At 41.0% G+C, this 27,046-nt stretch overlaps 1 protein-coding gene across 7 annotated transcripts in view; it reads right to left on the minus strand.

Annotated features, from left to right (window-relative positions):
• The window catches only part of LOC147032810 (neuron navigator 2-like), a 254,665-nt gene that overhangs the window by 141,931 nt on the left and 85,688 nt on the right, over window positions 1-27,046 (minus strand). For 6 of the 7 annotated variants that reach the window (XM_085870682.1, XM_085870681.1, XM_085870680.1 and 3 more), the window contains 5 exons: window positions 19,563-19,701; window positions 7,347-7,650; window positions 3,211-4,006; window positions 2,418-2,900; window positions 1,965-2,030 (listed from right to left, as the gene is read on the minus strand). In XM_085870682.1, the coding sequence (XP_085726808.1) occupies window positions 1,965-2,030; window positions 2,418-2,900; window positions 3,211-4,006; window positions 7,347-7,650; window positions 19,563-19,701 (1,788 nt within the window). The remainder of the gene's footprint in view (window positions 1-1,964; window positions 2,031-2,417; window positions 2,901-3,210; window positions 4,007-7,346; window positions 7,651-19,562; window positions 19,702-27,046) is intronic. The other variant, XM_085870684.1, reaches the window with a different exon arrangement.

The raw sequence follows: 27,046 nt of genomic DNA on the forward strand, positions 1-27,046 counted from the left end.
CATTTTCTCCTCGGAAGTTCATAAGTGTACGGATTCGCATCTCACCATACCCTAATTTAATATAATAACTAGCATAACCCGCGCTCTGAGCGACATTGTTGGGGTGGGTGTGTTTGAGAAAGAAACTGATGCAGAGTATCAGTAGTAATTTTACTTTAATGCAGTAAGTGGAATACGATTTCACTGTTTCAGAACCATTTTATTCACTTTATTTTTGTACCATGCATCTCATATGGTCTTTGAGATAATGTAAGCCGAATATCACGTTACTTGAGCGCAGAACAAAGTGGAAGATAGCGCGACACGAAACCACAAACTCGGAAATAATATATAAGATAACTAAATAAATAACGAACATATTTTTCGTGAATCAATGAATCTAAAACACGGGATGTTGGGCCGGCTAGAAATAAGTTCAGGTGGGAGTGGAGACAGCAATAGAGGCGGAGATGATAGTGGTATTTGGTAAATGAGATGAAATATTCTAATAGTTTGTCATTCCATTGATTGAAAAATTAGGGTATGGTGAGATGCGAATCTGTACACTTCTGAACTTCCGAGGTGAAAATGGACTGCATTTTCGAACTCAGTGGGGTCGATTTACTCTAAGAAATGTTTAGACAGACAACAAATTAATTACAGATTAGAAAATGTCGAAATGAGTCGGATTAGTTAATCAACTCCAGTAATGACAAATCTTGTTTTAGGTCATATTTTCGAAATGGTGGTGAATTCAATGTCGGTGCAGTCATTTCTTAGAGTAAATCGACCCCATAGAGTTTGAAAATGCACTCCATTTCCACCTCGGACATCCAGAAGTACCCGTAATCGTACCTGACCATACCCTAATTTAACCAACTCATGAAACTAAAAGTCGTCATATGGAGCGACCTCTAAATCACCTCTGATCAACTTAATTTTTTTATGCGCGTTATCGAATCATAGTGGAATAATTTAAGGCTTGTGGAGACAACATCTGAATTTTTCTTTTTTTTTTACTGTTTTTGGACCACCCTAATATATATACATATGCGTACATATATACATGCATATATGTCTATGCATACACACACACATACACACACACACACACACCACCACCACCACCACCTCTACTGGGCCCTCTCATTGCACACATATGCACACAGACACACACAAGTCTTCACGCACACGTATGCACAGTGCTTTGTTTTCACAGAATGTTTTGTGCGTCACAAGCTTAGACAAATTCAGTATCAAAAAGGAAAGGAGTGAAACACTAAAATCTGCAGCATGAGTGCAACAGCACAGCGTGACATGGCTAGCGACTTTAGTGCAGATTCTCTATCATGGGCATTTCACTTCTACCGACACATCAAGTTGCATTTCACAGCAAATTCTGCAGCAGAAGGTCCTGGTGAATAGATAGTGTGTGGTTTATAGGCCATGTGGTCAAGCTGGAAATGCAGCATATTGCAAAGCCAGATGTTTTGAATGTGCACCGTAAATGTCAACATTTAATGAACAGACACCGTGAGATAAACTTGACAAAGTAAATGATCTTTTTTGATGACCATATTACATGCTAATTCAAGTCAGTCAATTACTATGGTGATTGGAATGATCAAGCCATTAAATATGAAGAAACCTGGAACAGACAAGCAAGACCAAGTGCCAATTGGAAATGGTTTTGTTTGAAGAGGTCTTTTCTGATCAGTCAACTTTCATGTGTATTCATTGATCAAAAGCTAGAGATACAGATTTAACACAAATTTCAACAAGACTATCATTAAAGACCTTTGACTTTGCTTACGAATTTTAAGTTACGGAAAAAAAAGACGTCTTCTGGATGAGGGTCGGTGGAAGGTGCTCGTCATGTGGAAATGATATGGGCAAAAATGAGAGAGAAGCATGAGCTGCTAATTGTGACACAAAATAACTGCCTCTTTAAGAAACTTCATGTCAGAAAGACCCTTTCACATTACCTGTCTTGCCTCCTAGGTAAAGTGTGGCTGATATATTGGGGGCTAGCAGTAGGGGAGAGAGGAGGGCTGGGTGGAATACAGGGAAAAAAGAAAAGTAAGAAAGATTGAAAAGTCACACAGAACTGTAGATGTGAAACTTACTGAAGTTATTGATAAAGTGAACCTTCCAAAAGTATGTTACCCAGTGTTGCCCGGTGATAAAGAACTCTTCTGATAACAAATTTTCCAAGACACATTCAAATATATAACATAAAGAACACTTTCTTTGTCCAGTGTTACATCATAGGGCTTAGAATAAATTTCCAAGTTGTTGCTTTTGAGCACAAACCACTATGAGAGGCAGATATTTTCACAATATTCTTTTCTACATGCAAGTAAAAAGTAGTGTACAGTAATGATTCGAACTTTACAAATCGTGGAATTATAATTAATGCGACTCTTAACAGACCTCACCTCTCAGACATAGTTGACTTGATGCTATTGGTTCGCACGAAGGGGCTCTGAGACTCAGCCTTATTTGCAAGACCGTAGCCACCAGTTGCAGGTGATGCAAGAAGGATCGGTGGGCAAAGTACACTGCCAGAGATCATGCCCATTTCACCAGCTGTTGGCCCAATCATACTGCCTTGGGATTTGCAGGATGGAGGTGAGGCTACCATGACCCCTGGGCTCCAGGGGCCACCATTTGGTGTGCTACAATGACCAGCAGAGTTACTTGGAGTGGACATCTTAGGGCCACAGATGTTGCGACCTGGGAATGCCGGTGGGCCTGGACTTGGAGCAGGGCTTGAACCTCGGCTGCTGCCCAATGGGGAGGGTGAATCTGAGCTTCCACGTCGTACCAAACCAGTGTGAGAGAGAATGTTTGTTGAGGTCTTGTTACAGTCTATGACTGCTTGTTGCTGCTGCTGCTTGTTCACTTTCCCACCAAAAAGCCTGTTTTCAGACATTTATCACAACTCTCAGTATGTATTTGTGCAAATTTAATATGTACAAAGAAAGATATGTGGATAGATTGTTGACTCAGGCAGTTCAACACATGCAATCAGCCATTTGCGTGTTTAGGAATAATGTCTAAAATTCATCCAAATTCAGAGGATGCTTGTAAGACTAAGTGCAATTTATTGCATAGTCAAGATCGTCAAAGTGCATGCAATTAAAATAGAATGATATTTTCTGAGTCACGGCATTTACAGCTTAAATCAATGTCTTACTTTGAGGTAAAATCGAATTGTACTTGCTGTACCTGCGAAGCGTTGGTGATGCAGTATCTGCTCCTTTGGCCGTGACTTGAGTTGGACTGGTTGGACATGGAGCCTGTCCTGTCCCAACCTTTGCAAAGCTCGAAGTGCATGTATCTGCAGTTGTTGCTGCCACAGCCGCTGCAGCCTTTTCTCGGTCAGTTTGATTTACCTGATACATATCCTTCTCCAGGGAGTGGCCTGGTTCCTTCTCGTGACTCTGTGCTGTGGCATGGGGGATGGTAGGAGAGGCAGTACTGCAAGGAGGACCAGTGGTGGGAGGGCTAGAATGTCCTGCACCTACACGAGAAGGAAGTTTCGAACCAGGAACGCATCCTGCAGACTTGGAGCTCAGGTTAGAGTCAATGCTGCTTGTGCTTGAACGGTTTCCAGTTCCACGTCCACCACTAGACTTTGCAGGTCTTGGCAAACTGCGGTAAGTAAGAGTGGCACGTGAAGCTGTTGGCAGGAAGCTTTCGTCGACTGCACAGCCATCAACACTGGCCTTACGACCATTGCCTGCCCGGCCAGCGATGCCAGCTCGTCCAAGTTTTCCTACAGTCGCGGAGCCACTAATCACCATGGCACCACTGGCAGTCATTATGCTGCCTCCCGTTGGACGCTTGAATCCAAATGACGATACTGTGCTTCCGCCCCCTCCTGAAGGCCTCGCGATACCTGATGGTGGCTTCCTACCTTCATCTCCACTGCTGCGCCCTGCATCGGATGGCGACCGCTGTACCTGACTCAGCTTGGGTGAGTGATGCCCTTGTTCTGAAGCCTTTGCATCATCGGTTTTGCCTTTGACAGAGGGAAAGGATTATTAGAAAGGTATCATGATCATGCATTTCATATACAATCAACACAAAGACCAAGATATTAAATAAAATCTTTATTAAGTTTAAACACAAAGATAGGATATTAATGGAGTAAATAAACCTCATCAGGATGCATGTAAGATTGATGATAGAAAAATTATCAATAAAATGGAAACGTGACAAGTTCTGAATGACTGACACAATAGCTCTGGAATATCTTCCTCGCTTTGGAGCTCTCACTTTTTGATTTGATTCCAACCCGACTGTAGTCCTGGTGCTTCATTGGTAAGGAGATGTGTGGATGAAAAAAATCTTGAAGACTACTTTTCCATTGTATGTTAACAGAATATTTAATCAGATTCTTCTACTTCTTGAGTATGGCAGCTTGGCTGTCGGGTAGCTATCATTTTGTTGGGGCGTGACAATGCCACTGATGCTGTGCCCCATACCAGTATACTAGTACTCATTTTGCTGACCTCAGAAGGATGACAGGCTGAGTCAACCCCACCATGTCTTTATTCAGTGGAAAAAGCAGGGCTCAAACTCAGGACCCTAAGATCCCAAGCCAGCCACCCTAACCACGAAGCCCAAATCAGGCTTCAAAATAATCAGATTCAAAATATATTAAGTCCAGCATACAAAATCTCTCAACTCTCAATGTTGTGTGAAGCACAATTCCATCATTGAACCTCATTATAACTCTTAAACATGAACATAGACATAGATAGTTACATTTGGATTCAATCACACAAGTATAGAACTCACTCCAAATGCATAATTTAGGATGGACTTATTCCACATACATTAATATTAATGCCAAAAATGTTCAACAACATAAAAAAAGCTTTGAATTTATTTTCAAATTGAATATATTGAAAAAGTACTGCTTTGCTATCTTTTTATTCCATAAGGAAAATGTTTGATATTTAATTCTGTCCATGGGGGGAAAAACAACTATATTTTCAATGACAATCACACTTCAAATTTAGCACCACCGGGTCCATTTTCAATGACTCCGACACTCCGTTTGAGCCTTTTCCATCAAAAAATGGACTTACTGTACAAACGACAGCTCAGTTCAGTTGGTGGTAGAAATGCCTTGGTCTTGGATTAGGGAGATCATAAAAAAGGGGTCGACTTTGTTGTGATGCCAAGCTTTCAATATATTATATTATGCTAAGGAGTTGATGTTGTCCATCTCCCTCCTTTGGCACTCTGCTGTCCATACTCCATCGTGTGGTTATATGGCCTTCATGGCGGCCTTGTATTTTGTTGCCAATAGTTTTGAAATTTCTCTGACATGATTTAAGGGGTTTGAAAGGCATAATCTGTCTGTTTTGCATGGCAAGTGCTGTCATGTTGCTTAAAGTTATAGTTTTGTCTTTAGAATGTTGTTCCAAATGTATACTTGTCATCCTGTGGCATACACTGGGAAAGCTGGTTCCTGTATTTTAGTGTATATTGGTAAATATATGTATATATAGTAAGGTTATGTCAGAGTAAGGTTATGGGAATTAATACAAGGTGGGGTTGACTGTGCCTGTCATTCTTTTGAGGTCAGCAAGATGAGTGACAGCATGCTGGTATCCTATGTCGGAGATGCGACCCAGCCAGGATTGTGCCCAATAGCCAAGGAGACTGCTTAGGCAGCACCAATGCTCTGCACTGAGGATATATATATATATATATATATATATATATATATATATATATATATATATATATATATATCTGCAAAAGTAGGTGTACAGTAAGGATTATACCAGTATTATAATAGTGGTGTTTGGATTCATTTAATAGTAGAATTCATTTAATTCATTCAAATCATTATAACCATTTTTTAATTTTAATTTCCGTAATTTTTGTGCGCACGTTTTGTTTTTCATTACTGTATACCTACTTTTGCAGCCCCCTGTATATATATATATATATATATATATATATATATATATATATATATATATATATATATATATATTTATTTGTAATTTGCTTTCCTTGGAATACATGTATACATGCATATTTTATATATATAAATTTATTTGTAATTTGCTTTCCTTGGAATACATGTATACATGCATATGTTATATATATATATATATATATATATATATATATATATATATATATATATATATATATATATATATATATATATATATATATATATATATATATATACATATATATATATATTTATATATGCTCTTGCTTTTTTGCTCAAATTAGCTCAGTCGATCTAGTTTTTCACCTTTGGTTATACATACTAGTATGTGCCCGTTAAAAAAATTAAATAAAATAAAAAAATATTCAAACCGTGGCCAAGAAACAACAACCACACAGGCCGTTCCATCGCTCTCGCGCGCCCGTACGTGCGTGGCTCGGAAGTTCGCATATCACAGTCACGATTATTCGCAATTTAGTTTTAATGGCCAATTATTCAATTAGCGCCAACGTATTTTGCCTTTTCGCAATGTCATCGCAAGGAAAAACACAAAGAGAAGAGAAGAGGAAAAAAAAATTACTTCCTGCTTCAGAGCACAACAGCTCACTCTAATGTTACCGAAATTTATGCACCATCTAATATGAAAACGATCATAACTTGGGGCATTGTGTTTATCTATAAATGTGCATATGATATCGAGAAATTATTAGAATACACGAAGTCATCACTCTCCGGAAGTCCGTACGTTGTAGCCGTAATGGGGAACGCGGCTGAGGTTCCCTTCCCCCATCGGCCACGCCCACGCAGCAACGTGTCTTGTCATTGGTTGGTAAATAAATGGCCATAACTTGGAAAGCACTTGTCCGATTAATATCAAACCTTGAAAAGGCACATCCTCAGGTCCCCAGCAATATACCTGGCAAGTTTCAATTAGATTGGACCAGTGGTTGTCGAGAAACAGCGGTCACACACACACACACACACACACACACACACACACACACACACACACACACACACACACACACACACACACACACACACACACACACACACACACTGCTGGAATTATAGATAGATGTGTATATATATATATATATATATATATATATATATATATATATATATATATATATATATATATATATTTCTAAGATACCTGTCAGCTGATCATGCAACAGCCATTTCCACATTTTAAACACCACCACAGGATTCAGCTCATATAATATATTGTTGCAAGGAAATTATTAACTACAAAATTACAATTGAAAATATGCTGTGTTATGGCCAGTGAGAAAACACGAAGCATTTGTATGTTTTACATGGAGAAGCAGTTTGAAGAACTATTGGTCATATGAACATCAAGTAAATAAAATACCTGGTGTTTTGAGAGAGCTCGAGGTGCCCTTCACTCTTGATGGTATGATACCAGATTGTGCTGTCATGCCTCGTCGCCATGATCCAGTAGACCCAATGGCACCGGGCCTTTTCAAGCCAGAGCAACTCTTCTCCGACTCATCAGACATGTCTGTCGGGTTTCGCTTCCACTTGTTGCTCGGTTCCATCCTCACTCCAGTCTCGGTTTCGCTGCCTGAGATCTTCACATCATCCAGAATTGAGCCATGAGACCAAGTCCCATGGTTCTCTGCCATACAGTGATTTTCATTGTCTGTACGGAAGTGCTGTAAGGACAGTACACCCAGATATTATTGGACATGTCTCACAAAATTAGTCATTTGATGTATGAGTGTGGTTCAAATGACAACATCAGAAGGAACCAGAAAGCAATAACAAAACACAGCTTTTCAAATACAGGAGTCCTGTTACGAGGAACACTGATAAATGCAATTGTAATGATTGGCACCTTTGGTGGAAGAGCCCAATTTATTGAACAGTTTTCTACTCAATTGAATGAGCAGTGAAATCCAGAAGTTTTTTTTGTCCTCATACTGTATATAAAAATGTTGAATCAGGCAATGTTGGTGTGTCTGTCCCTTATAGAATGCATGACCTCCACAAATTTTTGCATTCCTGCTTGGGGTATCTCGGGTCAGGTTATGGGCATCAGTGCCAATTCTGAAAACAAATCCTATCACGGGAAGCGGGTATGACTAGTTACAAAAAAATCATCAAACATGTTTACTGTGGAGACATCAAGAAGAAAAAACTCTCTATTATGGTCAAGAGCCTCCGCTCTGAGTCTGGGAGGTCAGCGGTTCAGTTCAGACCTTAACTTGTTGCTCGACACTTAGTATTTAAAGGATATCACGCAGATAAACCCCATTGGTTGGCATCCATGGAGGAGGAGGAGATTGGGACCATACTCTGTGCAGAGCGTTGGTGCTGTTTAAGTAGTCTCCTTGGCTATTGGGCACAATCCTGGATGGGTCGCCACTCCGATACAGTATATCAGCATGCTGGCACTAAATTTTCCGAACTCGGAAGGATGAGAGGTCGAGTTAACCCTACCTGGTATTAATTCAACAGCTGAGCAAGATTTGAACTCAGGACCCTAGGATCCAAAGCCCACCACCCGAACAATTAAGCCAACACCATGCATATCCATGGGGGAGGAGAACAAAAAACATAAAGCAATATCATAGCCAAACAAGAACTGCAGGTGAAATCGTGAAAGGTGAAGTGTGCTTTCTGAAATATATAAATTGAAATGGTTCAATATATATTTGGTGAAATTTCGAAATTTATTTAAATAAAGAGCACAAATAATGCTTGTATACCCTGAATGATATGGAGCACCCTTTGTTTCCATTTTCTTTTTCGAGTTTATGTGTGGGGGGGAAAAAAAAGGGGGGGGGACTAGGGCCATTGCCAAACATGGTTCAATGAAAAAAAAAATTGAATCCCAACCAATGAAAACAATGCTTAGTCACAAACCATTGATCTCCATTTTGGATTAATTGTGGATTCAAATCTGCCATACAAGCACTTAATCCACTACATTACAAAAAGTATTGCCACAGCAAAAGCTGACTTTAAAAGGAACCCTCACAACCTGCATGTGCATATTTTCTCAGACTTCAAAGCAATACCTGCTTTATAAAGGTTGTTGTGATGATATTTTGGACAGTGTGGAAATACGAGCTTTGATGCCCAATGAATATTACAGTGAAAGCTCATATGCATAACCAGCATAACTACACACCTTACCACCCACTGTGTCTGTTAGTAATTGGTTGGAGGATAACGACGTTTAAAAAAAAATCTGCAGCTGTCAACCAAGAGATCCAACGTCAACCAAATCAAACCATCGCCCCAATTGGCATTCCCATTTTAGCACATGTTGATTTTGTTCATAGTCACCAGCACCACCAACTAGTATCTCTGTCGAGGAGGCAAGACTCAGGTCCAATTTCATTGTAATACTGAAAAGGGAAGAGGGTCAGAGTCTTGCCTACAAGACAGCTGTACTTGTTTGTGGTGCCTTTATTTTTACCCCGCACAGACCAAGAGAAAAGCGGGGTTAAACATTTGGTTCACTTCTGTCTGTGTCTGTCTTGTCTACCAACATCAGTTTATGATTGAGCAACAACTTCATTTCAATTGAATATTATATCTGGAACATGAATCTCAAAACGGACGCAGTTTAGCGGTACTTTGGCTCTGAATTTGTCCCAATTGTACATGCGCAGAGATGAGAGATAATTTTTTTACTCTGTCTGCCTATGAAACACAATTGAAAATCATTCCAAACAGGAAAGTTGCTGTTTTTAATGACGTTGTAAAGGATACAATAAACAGGCACAAATAACTAATGTAACGTGTTAAATAAGGTAGTGTACAAGATGCTGCATCAACAGCAGGAAACTTTGGGAATCTTTTTTTTTTCTTTTCTGCAGCCTCTAAAATCTTGATTTATTTCAATTGAATTATTTATATACTTGAACACTGTAAAACACAAATCACATTTTTGTCTCTTTCAAAATCCTTCTGCTTCGTAGTTCTTGGACGAAATTTTACAGCATTTTATGCCATCACGACCAATGAAATTTGCCTTTTGTAGACCCCACCCAAGTTCTTGTTTTTATATTTTTCTGCAGTCATAATATTATTATTTTTTTATTATTATTATTATCATATTTATTCCAAGACTGCACAAGGGAAGGTGTTCTATGAACTCTCTCACTGAATATGAATTTTACCAGATGCAACCAGTTTTTTGGGGGAACTTAATTTGGCAGTCGTCTTCGCATGTCGTTGTCCTTTATATAATACGAACAAATACAACCCGTCACTTCACTGACAGTGATAATATTATGGTGGGGGGGGGAGATAAAGGAAGAGAGGAGGGAGGGATGGAAAGGGGGAGAGGAGGGGGGGAGAAAAGGGGGAAGAGGAGGGGGAGAGGATGGAGGGGAGGGATAGAGGATGGAGGGGAGGTGGAGGGGAGAGAGGGAGTGGAAGAGAGGGAGAGGGAGAGAGGGAGAGGGAGAGAGGGAGAGGGGTTGGAGAGGGGTGTTTACATGTATACAAACACCCAAACACCCAAAGAGAGGGAGAGAGAGAGGCAGAGGGAAGAGAGAGAGAGGCAGAGGGAAGAGAGAGAGGCAGAGGGAAGAGAGAGGAAGAGGGAAGAGATAGGCAGAGGGAAGAGAGAGGAAGAGGGAAGAGAGAGGCAGAGGCAAGAGAGAGGAAGAGGGAAGAGAGGGGCAGAGGGAAGAGAGAGGAAGAGGGAAGAGAGAGGCAGAGGGAAGAGAGAGTTAGAGGGAAGAGAGAGGAAGAGAGAGGAAGAGGGAGAGAGAGAGGCAGAGGGAAGAGAGAAGAAGAGAGAGAGAGAGAGAGAGAGAGAGAGAGAGAGAGAGGCAGAGGGAAGAGAGAGGAAGAGGGAAGAGTGAGGCAGAGGGAAGAGAGAGGAAGAGGGAAGAGAGAGGCAGAGGGAAGAGAGAGGAAGAGGGAAGAGAGAGGCAGAGGGAAGAGAGAAGCAGAGGGAAGAGAGTGAGAGAGAGGCAGAGGGAAGAGAGAGGAAGAGGGAAGAGAGGGGCAGAGGGAAGAGAGAGAGAGAGGAAGAGGGAAGAGAGAGAGAGAGGCAGAGGGAAGAGAGAGAGGCAGAGGGAAGAGAGAGGAAAAGGGAGAGAGAGAGGCAGAGGGAAGAGGGAAGCAGAGGGAAGAGAGAGAGAGAGAGAGAGAGAGAGAGAGAGAGAGAGAGAGAGAGAGAGAGAGAGAGAGAGAGAGAGAGGCAGAGGGAAGAGAGAGGAAGAGGGAAGAGAGAGGCAGAGGGAAGAGAGAGGAAGAGGGAAGAGAGAGGCAGAGGGAAGAGAGAAGCAGAGGGGAAGACAGAGAGAGAGGCAGAGGGAAGAGAGAGAAAGAGGGAAGAGTGGGGCAGAGGGTAGAGAGAGGATGAGGGAAGAGAGAGGCAGTGGGAAGAGAGAGGAAGAGGGAAGAGAGAGGCAGAGGGAAGAGTGAGAGAGAGAGGCAGAGGGAAGAGAGAGAGGCAGAGGGAAGAGAGAGGCAGAGGGAAGAGAGAGGAAAAGGGGAGAGAGAGAGGCAGAGGGAGGAGGGAAGGAGAGAGAAGAGACAGAGAGAGAGAGAGAGAGAGAGAGAGAGGGAGAGGAAGAAGAGAGGAAGAGGGAAGAGAGAGGGAGAGGGAAGAGAGAGGAAGAGGGAAGAGACAGGCAGAGGGAAGAGAGAGGACGAGGGAGAGAGAGGCAGAGGGAAGAGGGAAGAGGGAAGAGAGAGAGAGAGAGAGAGAGAGAGAGAGAGAGAGAGAGAGAGAGAGAGAGAGAGAGAGAGAGAGAGAGAGAGAGAGAGAGAGAGAGGCAGAGGGAAGAGAGAGGAAGAGGGAAGAGAGAGGCAGAGGGAAGAGAGAGGAAGAGGGAAGAGAGAGGCAGAGGGAAGAGAGAGGAAGAGGGAAGAGAGAGGCAGAGGGAAGAGAGAAGCAGAGGGAAGAGAGAGAGAGGCAGAGGGAAGAGAGAGGAAAAGGGAAGAGAGAGGCAGAGGGAAGAGAGAGGAAAAGGGAAGAGAGAGGCAGAGGGAGGAGAGAGGCAGAGGGAGGAGAGAGGCAGAGGGAGGAGAGAGGAAGAGGGAATAGAGAGGCAGAGGGAAGAGAGAGAGGCAAAGGGAAGAGAGAGAGGCAGAGGGAAGAGAGAGAGGCAGAGGGAAGAGAGAGGGAGAGGGGAGAGAGGGAGAGGGGAGAGAGGGAGAGAGGGGGAGGGGAGAGGGGGAGGAGAGAGTGCGTTTGGGGAGAGGGGGAGTGGAGATTTTGGGGGGGGGGGATTCCGGCAGATGTGATGACTAGTTTAACATCCATCTGAGAGATGGCGCACACACTGATGAATAACCCTTGCCTGTGAAACACTGGGATGACAGCTTATAGCTGGGTCGGGATTCAAACCCAGAGGAAACAGCTTAGAGTGAGCATGCAAACCTATTGGCTATCCTACCATAATCTGGCGATTCATTGCTTTATAAAAACTCAATTTATCTGAGCAGCAGTTCCGACTGCTAAAAATAAAAAATAAAAAAATAATAAAAACCTTTCATTTGTACAATTAGCAGATTATTTACAGCCCATACTCTCCTTGACCTCCAGAGAGTTGTATGGTGGTGGAGGGGGTTTGACAGGAGGATAGCATGATGGGAGGGGAAGGGAAGGCAGCATGAGGGGAAGAGAAGGGAAGGGAAGACATCATGAGGGGAAGAGAAGGGAAGGGAAGACATCATGAGGGGAAGAGAAGGAAAGGGAAGGCAGCATGAGGGGAGGGAAAGGAAGGACGATAAAGCATGCTCAAACCACAACATTTTCTTTTTAACTGCCGGGTTCTATATAAAACCAGGCATGTGCATTTAAAACCCATGCTGTCCACTTAGCAAATTCAAAACTAAACCATCAGTCTTTAACAGTCACCTTAACAGAGGGAAAGAGAGGGATAGGGGTGCAATTTGAGAGAGATCAGGGTAAGGGAGTGAGAGAGAAAGAGAGAGAGAGAGGGGGAGAGGGAAAAGAGGGATGGGGTGGGAGGGAGAGTCATAGTGGTGAGAGAGAGAGAGAGAGAGAGAGAGAGAGAGAGAGAGAGAGAGAGAGAGAGAGAGAGAGAGAGAGAGAGAGAGAGAGAGAGAGAGAGAGAGAGAGAGAGAGAGAGAGAGAGAGAGAGAGAGAGAAAGAGAGAGAGAGGGGGGAGAGGGAAAAGAGGGATAGGGGTGGGAGGGAGAGTCATAGTGGTGAGAGAGAGAGAGAGAGAGAGAGAGAGAGAGAGAGAGAGAGAGAGAGAGAGAGAGAGAGAGAGAGAGAGAGAGAGAGAGAGAGGGAAAGAGAGGCGGGAGACGGAAAAGGGGGATATGGGTGGGAGGGAGAGTTATAGTGGTGAGAGAGATAGAGGTGTGAGAGTGAGAGAGAGAGGTGTGAGAGTGAGAGAGTGTGAGAGAGTGTGAGAGAGAGTGAGGGGGAGAGGGAGGGAGAGGGGGAGAGGGAAAAGAGGGATGGGGTGGGAGGGAGAGTCATAGTGGTGAGAGAGAGAGAGAAAGAGAGAGGAAAGAGAGGGAGGGGGGAGAGGAAAAAGGGGGATATGGGTGGGGTGGAGAGGTATAGTGGTGAGAGAGAGAGAGAGAGAGAGAGAGAGAGAGAGAGAGAGAGAGAGAGAGAGAGAGAGAGAGAGAGAGAGAGAGAGAGTATGGGAGAAGGAGAGGGGAGAGAGATGGGAGGGAGGAGAGAGGGGAGGGGAGAGGGAGGAGATTCTGGCAGATGTGACATCCAGTTTAATGCCACACACATTGGTGAATCACCATGCCTGTGAAACACTGGGATAACAGTTTATTGCTGGGTCGGATTTGATTCCATGCTGCACAGCTTCGAGAGAGCGTGCGTAGCTCTCGGCTATTCTGCTGTGATGTTAGCGAAACGGCACACATATCGATGAGTCACCCTGCCTGTGAAACACCGGGATGGCAGTTTATATCTGGGTCGGGATTTCATCCCAGGCTTGACAGCTTAGATCAAGCATGCGTACCTCTCAGCTATCCTGCCGTGATGTTAACAAAATGTTTCATTTTTTTATATTTGTATTTATCCAAGTAAATGGTTGATAAGGAATGGCTGGCTTGGCAAGCGTTTCAGATCCATTAAATTAAACACACACCTTCCGGAGATGCCCGAAATATCAAATATTTCTGAATTATACAAATGAACACTTTTTTTTTAGCAGGCAAAAGTGCTGCTGAGTTCAATTCTGATTATTAATTTTAGTAATTCATTAATTCAAGCTTAAATTTTGTAATTCGGCTTAGTTTAAGAGATTCCTGACGTTATGGCATGTGCGGAAATGAAATAAATCCACAAATGCTGACGTCTCAGGGCGTTTATAAGCATTGTGATACACCCAGCAATTTGTAGCTTTGATGAACAGGTAATGGATAATATGAGTGAGGAAAGTGAAAATAAACAAAAACTTTCTCGTTTAGAAATCATTGTGGCCTGTTTCAATTCTCAAAACTTGGTTAAGAAAGCCGAACAAAATGGTGAATTAAAACCTGAGCGAGGTCGTGAGGATGCACCTTAAGATGCCAGCAAGGTGGCCGATGATGCACCTGATAAATCAAATAATTAAATAAGGCCATTAATTATTCTTCAAAAGGAGTGTTTTAATTAACCTAAAGACCCAATTTTCAGTCATGCACTCCCTTGGCATTCCCTTATTATGCATGCAAAGTTTCAGGTTGCTAGGTTTCATGATTTTGGAGTTATGGAGTTGAAACACACACACAGACACAGACACAGACACAGACACAGACACAGACACAGACACAGACACAGACACAGACACAGACACAGACACACACACACACACACACACACACACACACACACACACACACACACACACACACACACACACGCCTGATAAAGGATGTAATTAAATAAGGCCATTAATTATTTTTCAATAAAACAAACATGACATATTAACCAAAGCTTTTCGTGCTGTCCTTCTCAAGGTTGAATCACAGCAAGAGAACCCGGAAGTGAGATAGCATGCATACATAGGCTTGTCTATGCAAGATCGACACTGATTGATTCATCAGCTATGACATCAATGGTAATCTGAGCCTCCATTAGTTAGCCCACAGTCATCAGTATCTCTGGCTCCGATTGGCTGGAGCAGACAGGGTGATGACTCACCATTCACACCAATGCCATGGAGGGAGGGGGAAGCCACACCCCCAAAAAGGATGACATCATTTGAGTGCATTTCTTGGACAGCAGTTGGAACAACAGATTTGATGTTTCCATGTTGGAAGGGAATGAAAGAATGTACAAATTCCTTATGATAACATTACAGGGTCCATGGAAAGAATGAAGGTTGCTTCCAACATACGTAGATATGAAACACTCCGACCTCGACTCAATATCTTAAACATATCTGCATTGTACTGGTCTACACAGACAGGGTTGGCAACTAAGTGCCGTGCATTTCAGAAGAACAAGAAATGGCTGACTGCCCTTGAACATTCCTACATGTTCGCACTGGTTGTGTCCGAACTCTCAAGTTATTTTCTAGAATCGCCAGAGGGACATGCTGTTTGATATAATCAGCCAAACTTTGGGTTGTATGGCCCAAGTACCGAGCTTCACATCGGCACTTAAACTCAAGAATAACATTGCTGATTTGTGAGGCGGGCAAAACATCCTTGGTGACTGATGTAAGCAAATGGCAAAGGATAAAGATAATTCGAGGTTGTACAGCAAGGTACGTGTTTGATATCGTATCTTTGATTTGTTCTTCAAACCTTCTTGATGATCGTCCTTTCTATGGCATCCTGACACAAACTTCTTCTTTGGAATTGCTTTCTTCTTCTTCAGCAAGTATGAAGGTTGCTTTCCACGTCCTTTCCACAGCATCCCGATCTATTGTATGTCACGATTATGGCATGTGCGGAAAGTATAGACGAGCAAAAGTATCCGATATTGCCAGGCAATGCTGGGTTCTCCTCCCGCCCATTCCCCTTCATCATCCCTCCCACCCTCCCCTGCCTCCTCCAACAACACTCCTCCATCCGGACTCCAACCCCACCTCTTCACCTCATTCCTCCCACCATACACCCCTCCATCCGGACTTCCATCTCACCCCTTCCTCTCCCAATGGACTCCAACTCCACCCTTTCCCCTCCAGACTCCCATCCCACCCTTTCCTCTCCATCTAGACTCCCATCCCATCCCTTTCTCTCCCTCCGGATTCTCATCCCACCCCTTCCACTTCCCCTCCAAACTCCTACCCTACGCCGCTTTCTCTGGACTCCCACCCGACCCATTCCCTTCCAGACTCCAACCCCTTCCCAATGCCTCCTCCTAATCCACGCCCTCCCTCCTCCAACTCACACCTTTTGAAAGATAATCAATTTAATTAAAAATCTACTTTCCGATTTTGAAAAATAAGAAGCACTCAGGTATCTTCATGCAGCAGTTTAAACGGAAAAGTTTTATGATTCTACTAACAGCAGAAACCCTTTTGAACTCTGTTCTTCATTGCATGGCCCAAACTCCACTGGCCTAAAGTGTGGCTCCTGATGTGCAGCTGATAATATATGATTCTGGAAACACCCCATCCTAATCCACCATAAATGCTATCAAATTGACTCAATGGTTTCAAATGAGCGTTCCAATGCAAAGCATTAAAGTAACACAATGGCATCCATAGATGGCAGTATACAGACAATGATGCTTGCTGTCAGCAATGTGGCCCTGATGTCCTATCAGCAAAAGTGGCCCTCCTCAACAAATAGTGAAGCTCATTACTTTAGAAGGAAATGAAAGCAGCACTCAAAATTTCGATTGTAATCTTTGTCAAAGTATTAAAAGTACATGGAAGGAGCACACAAAAAACAACTATGTGTTATAAAATATCCCTTTTTGCATGTTTTACTTAATTTTACATCATCAGTGATTCTCACAGATTGGGATGTAATATTATGTTTGCGAAGTACTACATGTCTTTTGATGACACCTGCCAGAAAAGTGATAGGAGGCTCACCTTGTGAGAAAAACGACTGTATAAGAGTTTTAAAAGAAAAACGACTGTTTAAAATTTATTTATAAAAAAACCACTGTTTAAAAGTTTTAAAAGAAAGTGACAAACAAACGACAACATCACTCAGAGCTCTGAATGAAATGAAAAAACATCTTAAATGAAAGCAGATTGCACAAAAAGGTGCAAACGAACAAACATTGAAGAATACCACAAGTTGAGCAACAGTCATTACAAATATTTAAGCAAAAAGACAAATAAAGCAAAAGGAAGGGTGAGGTAATGGTGAAACCGGGGTATGTTCAATCACCAAGCAGCTTGTAGAGCGCTTGCCATGCAGCTTAAGCACTGAAGTAACCACTCAAACGAAATGGTTGATAAGGAACAGCTTGCTTGGTAAGCGACAGCAATCTGATTGGTAATGGGACAACCCGCAAAAACAAAAACATCTCCGATTTGTTAAAATTTTCAGATTTCACTCATTTTGAGTTATTTAGTCCACAGGATCCAATCCTCAAATCCGAAATCATATTTGATTAAACACTTTAGTCAGTAAGAAGAGTAGATCGTGAAAAATGGCATCATACTATGCATGAAATCACTCCAAGCTCCTACTTTGAAAACTAAAGCACTTAAAAAAGTGATGTATACAGCGATTCGTCGGAATGAAGATCAGGCATTTGATGATATCAGTGAGGAAAGTGGAAAAAAAACAAACATTTTAAGCACTTTATCGAAAATAAAACATTGCGTTCTGTTCCAAGTCAAGGCGTTGTTGAGCAGGCCGAACAAAATTGTGGCTTAAGACCTCAGCGAGCTGACAGAGGGCTGACAAAGATGGCGTGCCACCATCTTCATAAGGCTTGTTTTGTTAACTTGTGATGACCACCTCCTAAATAATCTTCAAAAGGGGTGTTTAAATTTACCCAAACACCCAGTTTTCATTCATGCATTCCCTTGAAGTTCCCTGATTATACATACAAAGTTTGGGACTGCTCGGTTTCATGGTTTTGGAGTTATGGATGCAACACACTGATTGACTGACTGACATACACTGACATTTATTATTATAGATATGTATGTGCTCATGATTTGGAAGATTTAAAGTGCTGTTACAAATAAGTAAGTAAATAAATAAATACCCTTTATGTTACATCTTTTGATGACATACAAGGCTTGTACTTTCTCTGTAGGAAGCATCACACATATTGCAACTGATATCGACCAAAACTTTGGAACAAAGTGTTGGCAGTGACACCAGATATGAATAATCAAATAAATGGTTTAGAATCAATAACCCTGAAGATTTACTTCCTCTCTCATTACTTTTATGCAGTATAAAGCAGCTTCTCTAAGAAAGTATAATTTGGCAGAAATTCAGTTACTCCAGCATGTGTCATAGTTTGTGACTGAGGATTATCGGCCAAGAAAACACAGCATGTGCAAAGCTTTGGGCCTGCTCAAAGCCATGAGACAAAGCAGCCAAATTAGGACTCTCCCAAAGGAGGCACACCCACAGATGCTCACTGCACAATTAACAACCTCATGCTGAGCTAAGCCAAGGTTAAATAAGGCAACAGTCACAAGATATGGTCATAAACCCCTAATGCTTGGACATTTTAAAAAGATTTAAACTGCAGTTTTGAGGATACTTTCCAAAGGCATGGCACATTGAATTGAGCACCGACAGAAAGACATTAATTTTTTTTTTTTTTTTCACTTTTATACATGATTATATTATTTCTTCTTTGGGTTAAAGAGTGCTATCTATGTGCATTCCAATTTTTTTCTATATCTGATACCCAATTTGATAGTGATTTCAACAATAATTCATCCCTTGATGCTGGTCAACACAACATTTGTATTGGTATCAAGTGATGCAATGAATCCTCAAAGTGAATGTGATGCCGATATGTCTTCTCACATACAAATGCTAAGAAAAGGTTATACTTTGAACCATTTGCAATTGCAAGTTTCTGACTTCCAAAGAAGAACAAGACTTATCTCCAGATTTCAGTGATCTTCAATGTGTTCTTGATTTTCATCACTGTATCTTATCAAGGAGGCTGCTTAAGCATTTTTGTGTTTCTCAGCATGCAACTTCAAAGAATCCCAATATACTATGTTGTTCATTAAAACTGAGACAGATGCTGTCAATTGATCAAACTATGTCATGGTATCTTGCAATATATTTAATTTTCTGCTATGTTTGCAACTCTAGTGCTCTTTTTTTCACTTATTCTCAACAATATTGTTTGGTAACTTGTTTGAATTAAAAATGGGCACATTAAAAGTTTTAATTTATAAAGTTTCAAAGTTGGTCATAGAGTAAATTATTGTCATTGGAAAATGGTTTACAAACTCACATCTTGGCATTGTGTCACGAAAACACATCCTGAAAGGATCAATTGTATACAAACATAAAAACGAAACCAGGCTGAATCAGGAGAGTTTCACAGCAAAGTGAAGAAATTAAGACCTGGGCAGACAACAACATATTCTCATGTTCACTCTTGGAATTAATGAAATACAAAAGCAGTTAAAGCATGTTTGTGTCTTCTCGATAAGATAAGCAAGATGACACAATGTGTAGAGGGTGTGAGAAAGATTTTCTGACCGCTAACCTGTAAAGCTCCCTTCCGGCGAGCCGTAGCAGGTGTGGTGGGGTGAGAGCCAACAGAGGAACTCGTATGAATGTCGTCTGTGCTCACGTTGTCGATGGTATCGCTCAGTCCGCTGCTGATGGAGCTGTCGTCGTCCCAGCTGTGTTGTCATGACAGCCACCAATGTGGGAACACCAGGGAGGGACCACAGGGCAATAATTTGTCTTTGGAATCTCGCCAAGACCTATTTTGGCTTTTGCACTTTCTAAGCATGACAACGGTTCATTACGGGAATAAACAACATATCTATAAAGACAAACAATGGTAAAATAATCTTTATAAAGACTAGAGTCGGTCTGTATTGACATAAAAAAAAGACAATGATATTTCTCAACCAAATGTTGAGATAGGTATGCTAACCACAGTGGAAAGGTGAAGCTTGTTCACATTCTTTTACATTGTGGTTCGCATACCTCTCTCAATATTTGTTTGCAAAATATCATTGTTCATGGACAAAGAACAGACCAAACTCTGGGTATCACTGCAACCAACAACAAAGGTCAAAACATATTTGGAGAAATAAAAATGCTTAAAGAGACCACAAAATGGCCCTGAGAAGGTTAAGCTGCATTAAAGAGAACGATTCATTATCCATTGAAGCCTGCTGTGTGAAGATATAAGTTTGCATATTTTATGGTGAAATCCAGACATGATGTTTCCAAGCTGGTAAATGATAGGAACAAATCAAGAGCGGAAAACATATCCCAGCAATTCCACACATCATTAATCACTTAATGACAATCAGCCATGAACCTGCAACAGGAAAATAATGTAAGAAATTAAAGGCTGACATCACAAGCTCTGGGAGATATTGAAGGATGATTCATTATAGAAAGTTATGATGTCGCCAGTGGGATAAAACTATGTTGAACTGGAAGGGCACTCGGTCCAGCGCATACCTCCGCCAGGCTGATTACTTTACCTTTTGTATCCCACTGATAGGCTGGATCTGGATTCGGACCTGAACTAAATTTTAATCGGCTTATTTTAGTTACCTAACCAATTCACCCACCAAGTTTCGTCCGAATCCGTCCATAACTTTTTGAAATATCGTGCTTATGTCATTTCAGCCCTGTCACTCAATGGTGAGGAATCACGTTAAAAATTATGGGGTTCAGATCCACATTTGGATCTTCACCAAAATCGAACCACTTCTTCCTTGTTACATATCCAACCTGCCCATCAAGTTTTATCTGAATCCGTCCTTAACTTTTTTAAGATATCTTGTTCACAAACAAATAAACAGACAGACAGGGATGAAAACATAACCTCTATATATCTTCTGCGGCAGAGGTAATAATTATGAAATGCATAAATGATTCAAAAGAATTATTTGAGGCACAAGCAGGATGTAAGTTGAAGACAGGGTCTTTATCAGGAAATATTATCAAATCATTTTTGATTGCTTATCAAAGAGTAACTTGGTTAAATGTCCACCTTTTGGATAGGAAATCGAAGCTCTAATTCACTTTCTGTACTTGCAAAACATCTGGAACTACTAATTATCTGATTGAAATATTTGGCTTCGCGCCCCCGAGAACCCATACAACGCATCACATTTCATGGAAGAGTGAGGCCTTGTGAAAGTTAAATAGGATTAAAAATTGGTCCAAAAATGATTCCAAAGCGTGAAAATACGAGTGAAAATAACGACCGTTTCACTGCACGACAGCCTTCAGCAAAGTCCCCGGAGAAAAGATGGTGATAATGAATCCTGGATTTTGCCAAGGTGATGAGCGTTAGAGTAGGAACACCAATCGCAGTAATGACTGGATGAAATGGCAAAGGGAAGAGGCTGCAGGTACTCATGTCCCAACAATCTGTGCTCATTATGGTATAGACGCCAGCAAACATAAAATGCATACCACCACAGTGTCTGGGACAATTCACACACAAAATCCATTTGGGTGTCTTCGATTACGTTTATTGATTAATGTGTCATGTATAAAGTAAAGGACTACATGTTTAAAAGGCAAATGGCCTGTTAGTGTTCCCATCTGAAAAACCGGGTCATGATGAAAGTGCATCAGGTTCAAATTCCATAAGCCAAATAAGTGCACAAAAATGGATGCAAGACATTGTCTATGGATGTCCTTATAATTCAGGTTAAAGAACACTGATGTCTTTGCCCTCATTGCGATCTACAGTAGCTACAGTATACAAGATACAGTTTCAACTCAGATTTCCCCTTCCTATTATTTCTGTGTTTCAGCTTCTGTGCAACTTGTTTGCCCCTGTGTGTCCTCCTCTTCCCCTTCCCCTTCATCTGTCTGTCTCTGTCTGTCTGTCTGTCTCTGTCTCTCTCTCTCTATCTCTCTTTCTCTCCTCCTCTCTCTCTCTCTCTCTCTCTCTCTCTCTCTCTCTCTCTCTCTCTCTCTCTCTCTGTCTGTATATATATATATATATATATATATATATATATATATATATATATATATATATATATCTCAATATCTCTCTCTCTGTCTCTCTGTTCTCTCTGTTCTCTCTGTCACTTCTACTCTGCTTTGCTGTTGGTGTTTTCCCTTTCCATTTTGTTCCATTCTATTCTGGTCTAGTTCTTCCACGGGCCTTGATCGTGTGTACAAAGAAACCGGATTTCAGGGAACAAGACCAACCAATAGGAGATGTGTTTATGGAGCTGCACAAGGAGGGAAATCACCTGCACAAAATAGCGAGGATTTTAAAGGGAAAATGAAGGGGGTGATTCACTGAAATTCAGTTTCTTCACAATTCGCTGAAGGAGGCAAACGTGTGCTGCCAAGGCATGTGTGGCATTTGTAGATATGACCATAGCTCCGAAGCAGCAGTTAATATGGTGCATATCACATTATCTTGTAGGAATTTGTGAGAAAGGATTTTGGAAAGGCACAAATAATGCATTTGCTAAGAACACAGATGTGTTGTCACAACACATCATTTTTTTTTTATCAACAGTTACCTACAAGGAAGAGTTCTGTGTTCGGTCGGGTCATGGTCAACAGCTAATTAGGATATGCCAAAACAAAGACATGGAAATCTGAACAGAAATTACTGGGAAGTTCAATATTGCAATTGTTCTAAATTGGAGAATTTTTTTTTCTTCATATTTGGATGCAAAGTCAAAAAAATTGATGATTGATAGCATCTACAACCACCAATTCTCATTTCTGAAATTCGAGATTATTTTCTTCTCACCACAAAGGATGGGAAAAGGGGGTTGGGGTCTAATGATTACACAGTGTGTCATGTGGTAAGGTGGGTATCAGAGGCAGTGTATCAAATTTTTACATCCACCACAGAAGGTGAAGGTGGTTATGTTTTCACCCCTCTCTGTCTGTCTGTTAGTTTTGTCCACATCCCTCCACAACTTTTTGAGATATCCTGCACACAAACAAAGTGGACATGTTGGGTGTGTGGCAAGGACGAATTGATTCCATGTTGGTGAAGATCCGAATCCGGATCTGGATACGAGAATTATTTAATTTCTAAAGTGATTCTTCACCATTGAGCGAAAGTGCCAAAATTATATATAGCATGATATTTCAAAAATGCATTGGGCCCGATATGTTCTCGTAGATCAGGCATTACGTCATGGAGGTATGCGCTCTCCCAAGTACCCTTCCAGTTGACATTGTTTTATACAAAATATAGGCCATGGCCTGAATATTTACAGTAAATATTGTGAGTGAATTAAGACAGCTACAGAATGCATGTGCAGTGTTAAAACAAGATAAAACACCTCATTGATGAAAACCATAATTTAGCTTTATGAATGTTTAACAGTTTCTGTTTTAGCCAATCATTCAAATTAGATAGAGCAATCAATGCACTGTCTGGCAAACCCTCCAATCTACTGTTTTGACAATCCTCTTGATGAAGTTCAGTCATTCAAACTCCTGGGTCTCACACTCAGCCATTATCTTTCTTGGGAAAACCACGTTTCAGAGTTGGTCTCCAATGATAGCCGCCAACTGGGCATCTTCCATTGTACAAAGTCCTTCCTTGGAACATCTGAATTCCTATCTACCTACAAGGCCTTCATCCACAGCTTGATGGAGGACTGCTCCCTCTTCTGGGCTGGCTCCACAGCCTCACATCTTGCTCAGCTTGACACCTTGGAAATCAAGGCCTTCAAGATTATTGGAATCTCCCGCGATGAAGCTTGGTGTATGGGCCTATCACTTTGCTGTCGCAGACAGGTCAGAGGTTTCCCTGTCTTTTACTGCCTCCTTTCTGGTCTTGAACCCTCTGCACCTTTTGTGCTTTGTCTACCCTGCTCTCCCCCCAGGTTCTGCTGGGCTCACACAGTCCACCATCAACCCATTTTTGTTGAAACTACCTCAATCCAGAACCAACTTCCATATCCTCTTCAATGTCATTCGTTCATCAAGACTTTCACGACAGCTCTTCACCACCATATCAGATCATCCCCAATCCAAAACCATGATCTTTTATACCCTCGTAAATCCCTCCTACTTCTAAATTTCCAGTTTTCGCTCCTTGTGGTTTCCTTCTGTATCCATCTTGTCTCCCCCAATGCATCCTCTCCTGGCCCCGATTCCTCACCACACCCATTGTTGTCTAAGTCTCCCTCTATCTTGGCCTTTAACTCTGCTGTTGGTGTTTCCCACCTCTCTCGACGACTCCTTTTGCATGCATGTCCACCGTTCCCTTTGTGTCCTGTTTTGCCTGTTATGCCCTGATCCATTCAGAGCACAAGCTCTTCCACAAGCTTCGATAAAAATACAAAAAAAGGAAAAATTGCAGACCCTCACCATGACTTGTTTTGTGTGGTGTTTGTGTGTTTTTTTATGAATATCGTTGCACTCTAATTGTACTGAACATACTCAAAAGACATAATCACATTCCAACAGCACATGCATTATATATGTACTCACGTTCTAATTGTACATACTTTCGAGATGTACTCACATTCTAATTGCACACACCTTATAGACATATTCACATTCTAACAGAACATACTTTATTGACATACTCGCATTCTAATTGTACATATTTTAAAGATGTACTCACATTCTAATTGTACATACTTTATGGACAAACTCACATTCTAATTGTACATACTTTATGGACAAACTCACATTCTAATTGTACATACTTTATGGACAAACTCACATTCTAATTGTACATACTTTATGGACATACTCACATTCTAATTGTACATACTTTAAAGACGTACTTACATTCTAATTGTACATACTTTATGGACGTACTCACATTCAAATTGTACACACTTTAAAGACGTACTCACATTCCAATTGTACATACTTTATGGACATACTAACATTCTAATTGTACATACTTTATGGACATACTCACCTGCTAATTGTACATACTTTAAAGACGTACTCACATTCCAATTGTACATACTTTATGGACATACTCACATTCTAATTGTACATACTTTATGGACATACTCACATTCTAATTGTACATACTTTTAAGACGTACTCACATTCTAATTGTACATACTTTATAGATGTACTCACATTCTAATTGTACATACTTTATCGATGTACTCACATTCTAATTGTACATACTTTATGGACATACTCACATTCTAATTGTACATACTTTATATATGTACTCACATTCTAATTGTACATACTTTATGGACATACTCACATTCTAATTGTACATACTTTATAGATGTACTCACATTCTAATTGTACATACTTTATCGACGTACTCACATTCTAATTGTACATACTTTATGGACAAACTCACATTCTAATTGTACATACTTTATGGACAAACTCACATTCTAATTGTACATACTTTATGGACATACTCACATTCTAATTGTACATACTTTATAGACGTACTCACATTCTAATTGTACACACTTTATAGACGTACTCACATTCTAATTGTACATACTTTATAGACGTACTCACATTCTAATTGTACACACTTTATAGACGTACTCACATTCTAATTGTACATACTTTATAGACGTACTCACATTCTAATTGTACACACTTTATAGACGTACTCACATTCTAATTGTACATACTTTATAGACGTACTCACATTCTAATTGTACATACTTTATAGACGTACTCACATTCTAATTATACACACTTTATAGACTTAGTTGAAAAAAGATAATGTGTAAAAATGGGGTCTGCATTGGCATGTTCTGTGCAGACAAAGAAACAAATGGACCCAAATGCAATTCCCTCTCCTCGAGCGAGGGAAACAATCTTCGCAAGAGGAGTTTTGGCGATGTAGTTGATCTGTTATTGATGGCAGTCTCATTGCGATCTGATCTTATTCATCATTTCCATCATTGATCTAAATCATTGTGTGTGTGTGTGTGTGCGTGTGCGTGTGCGAGTGTGTGTGCGAGTGTGTGTGCGTGTGTGTGTGTGTGTGTGTGTGTGTGTGCGTGTGCGAGTGCGAGTGTGTGTGCGTGTGTGTGTGTGTGTGTGTGCGTGTGCGAGTGCGAGTGTGTGTGCGTGTGTGTGTGTGTGTGTGTGTGTGTGTGTGTGTGTGTGTGTGTGAGTGCGAGTGTGTGTGCGTGTGTGTGTGTGTGTGTGTGTGTGTGTGTGTGTGTGTGTGTGTGTGTGTGTGTGCGTGTGCGAGTGCGTGTGCCTGTGCATGTTTTTCTGGAAATTAGCTCTGTCAGTCATCACTGCAAGTTCAGGCTTGGAAGCATGGAATGAATCCCCATGTTTGGCAATTTCCAAGAGACATAATCCATTGACAAGAGGCTTTCTCTGATGCTTCAAAAATCCATTCCCAAAATTATATCTCCAAGCTTGATCCCACCCATAATTATCCCTCTGGAATCAATTGCCAAATCATCTTACCGACAACCATACAATGCTGCACAGTCTTTGTGGTGCTTTGAGAAAGGGGTAGAGATAAGATGTGGCGAGCTAATAAATTTGGTATCTAACCTCATCATTGTGCATGAAATCTTGAGTAAGATAGGCTAACCATTGTGGGAAAGGTGAAGTAATGTTTCGTGGGTGCCACTGACACACACACACACACACACACACACACACACACACACACACACACACACACACACACACACACACAACAACAAAAAAAAAATTTTCATGTAGAAAATAAAAATATGTTCATATATATATATATATATATATATATATATATATATATATATATATATATATATATATATATATATATATATATATATATATATATATATATGGTCACCAAAATAGGTGACCCTTATTGTCAGTAATTCTGTCTGTTTGTTTGGATGTTTGTTTGTTTGGATGTTTGTTTGTTTGTCATCAGCATAATTGGTAGTAAATGTGGGCGGATTTTGACCAAACTTGGGTGGTAGGTACATCTTATGAATTGGTGCTTTGGAAATTGTGATGGTTGCTAGGGACGCTTTGGTTCCCAGCAACAACCGAAAAACCTTCAAAATCGGTACCGTTCACGCGAAATCAATTCCG

The sequence above is a fragment of the Eptatretus burgeri genome, chromosome 2 (assembly GCF_056783735.1).
Source record: "Eptatretus burgeri isolate ZD-2024b chromosome 2, Ebu_testis_v1, whole genome shotgun sequence".
NCBI lineage: Eukaryota > Metazoa > Chordata > Myxini > Myxiniformes > Myxinidae > Eptatretus > Eptatretus burgeri.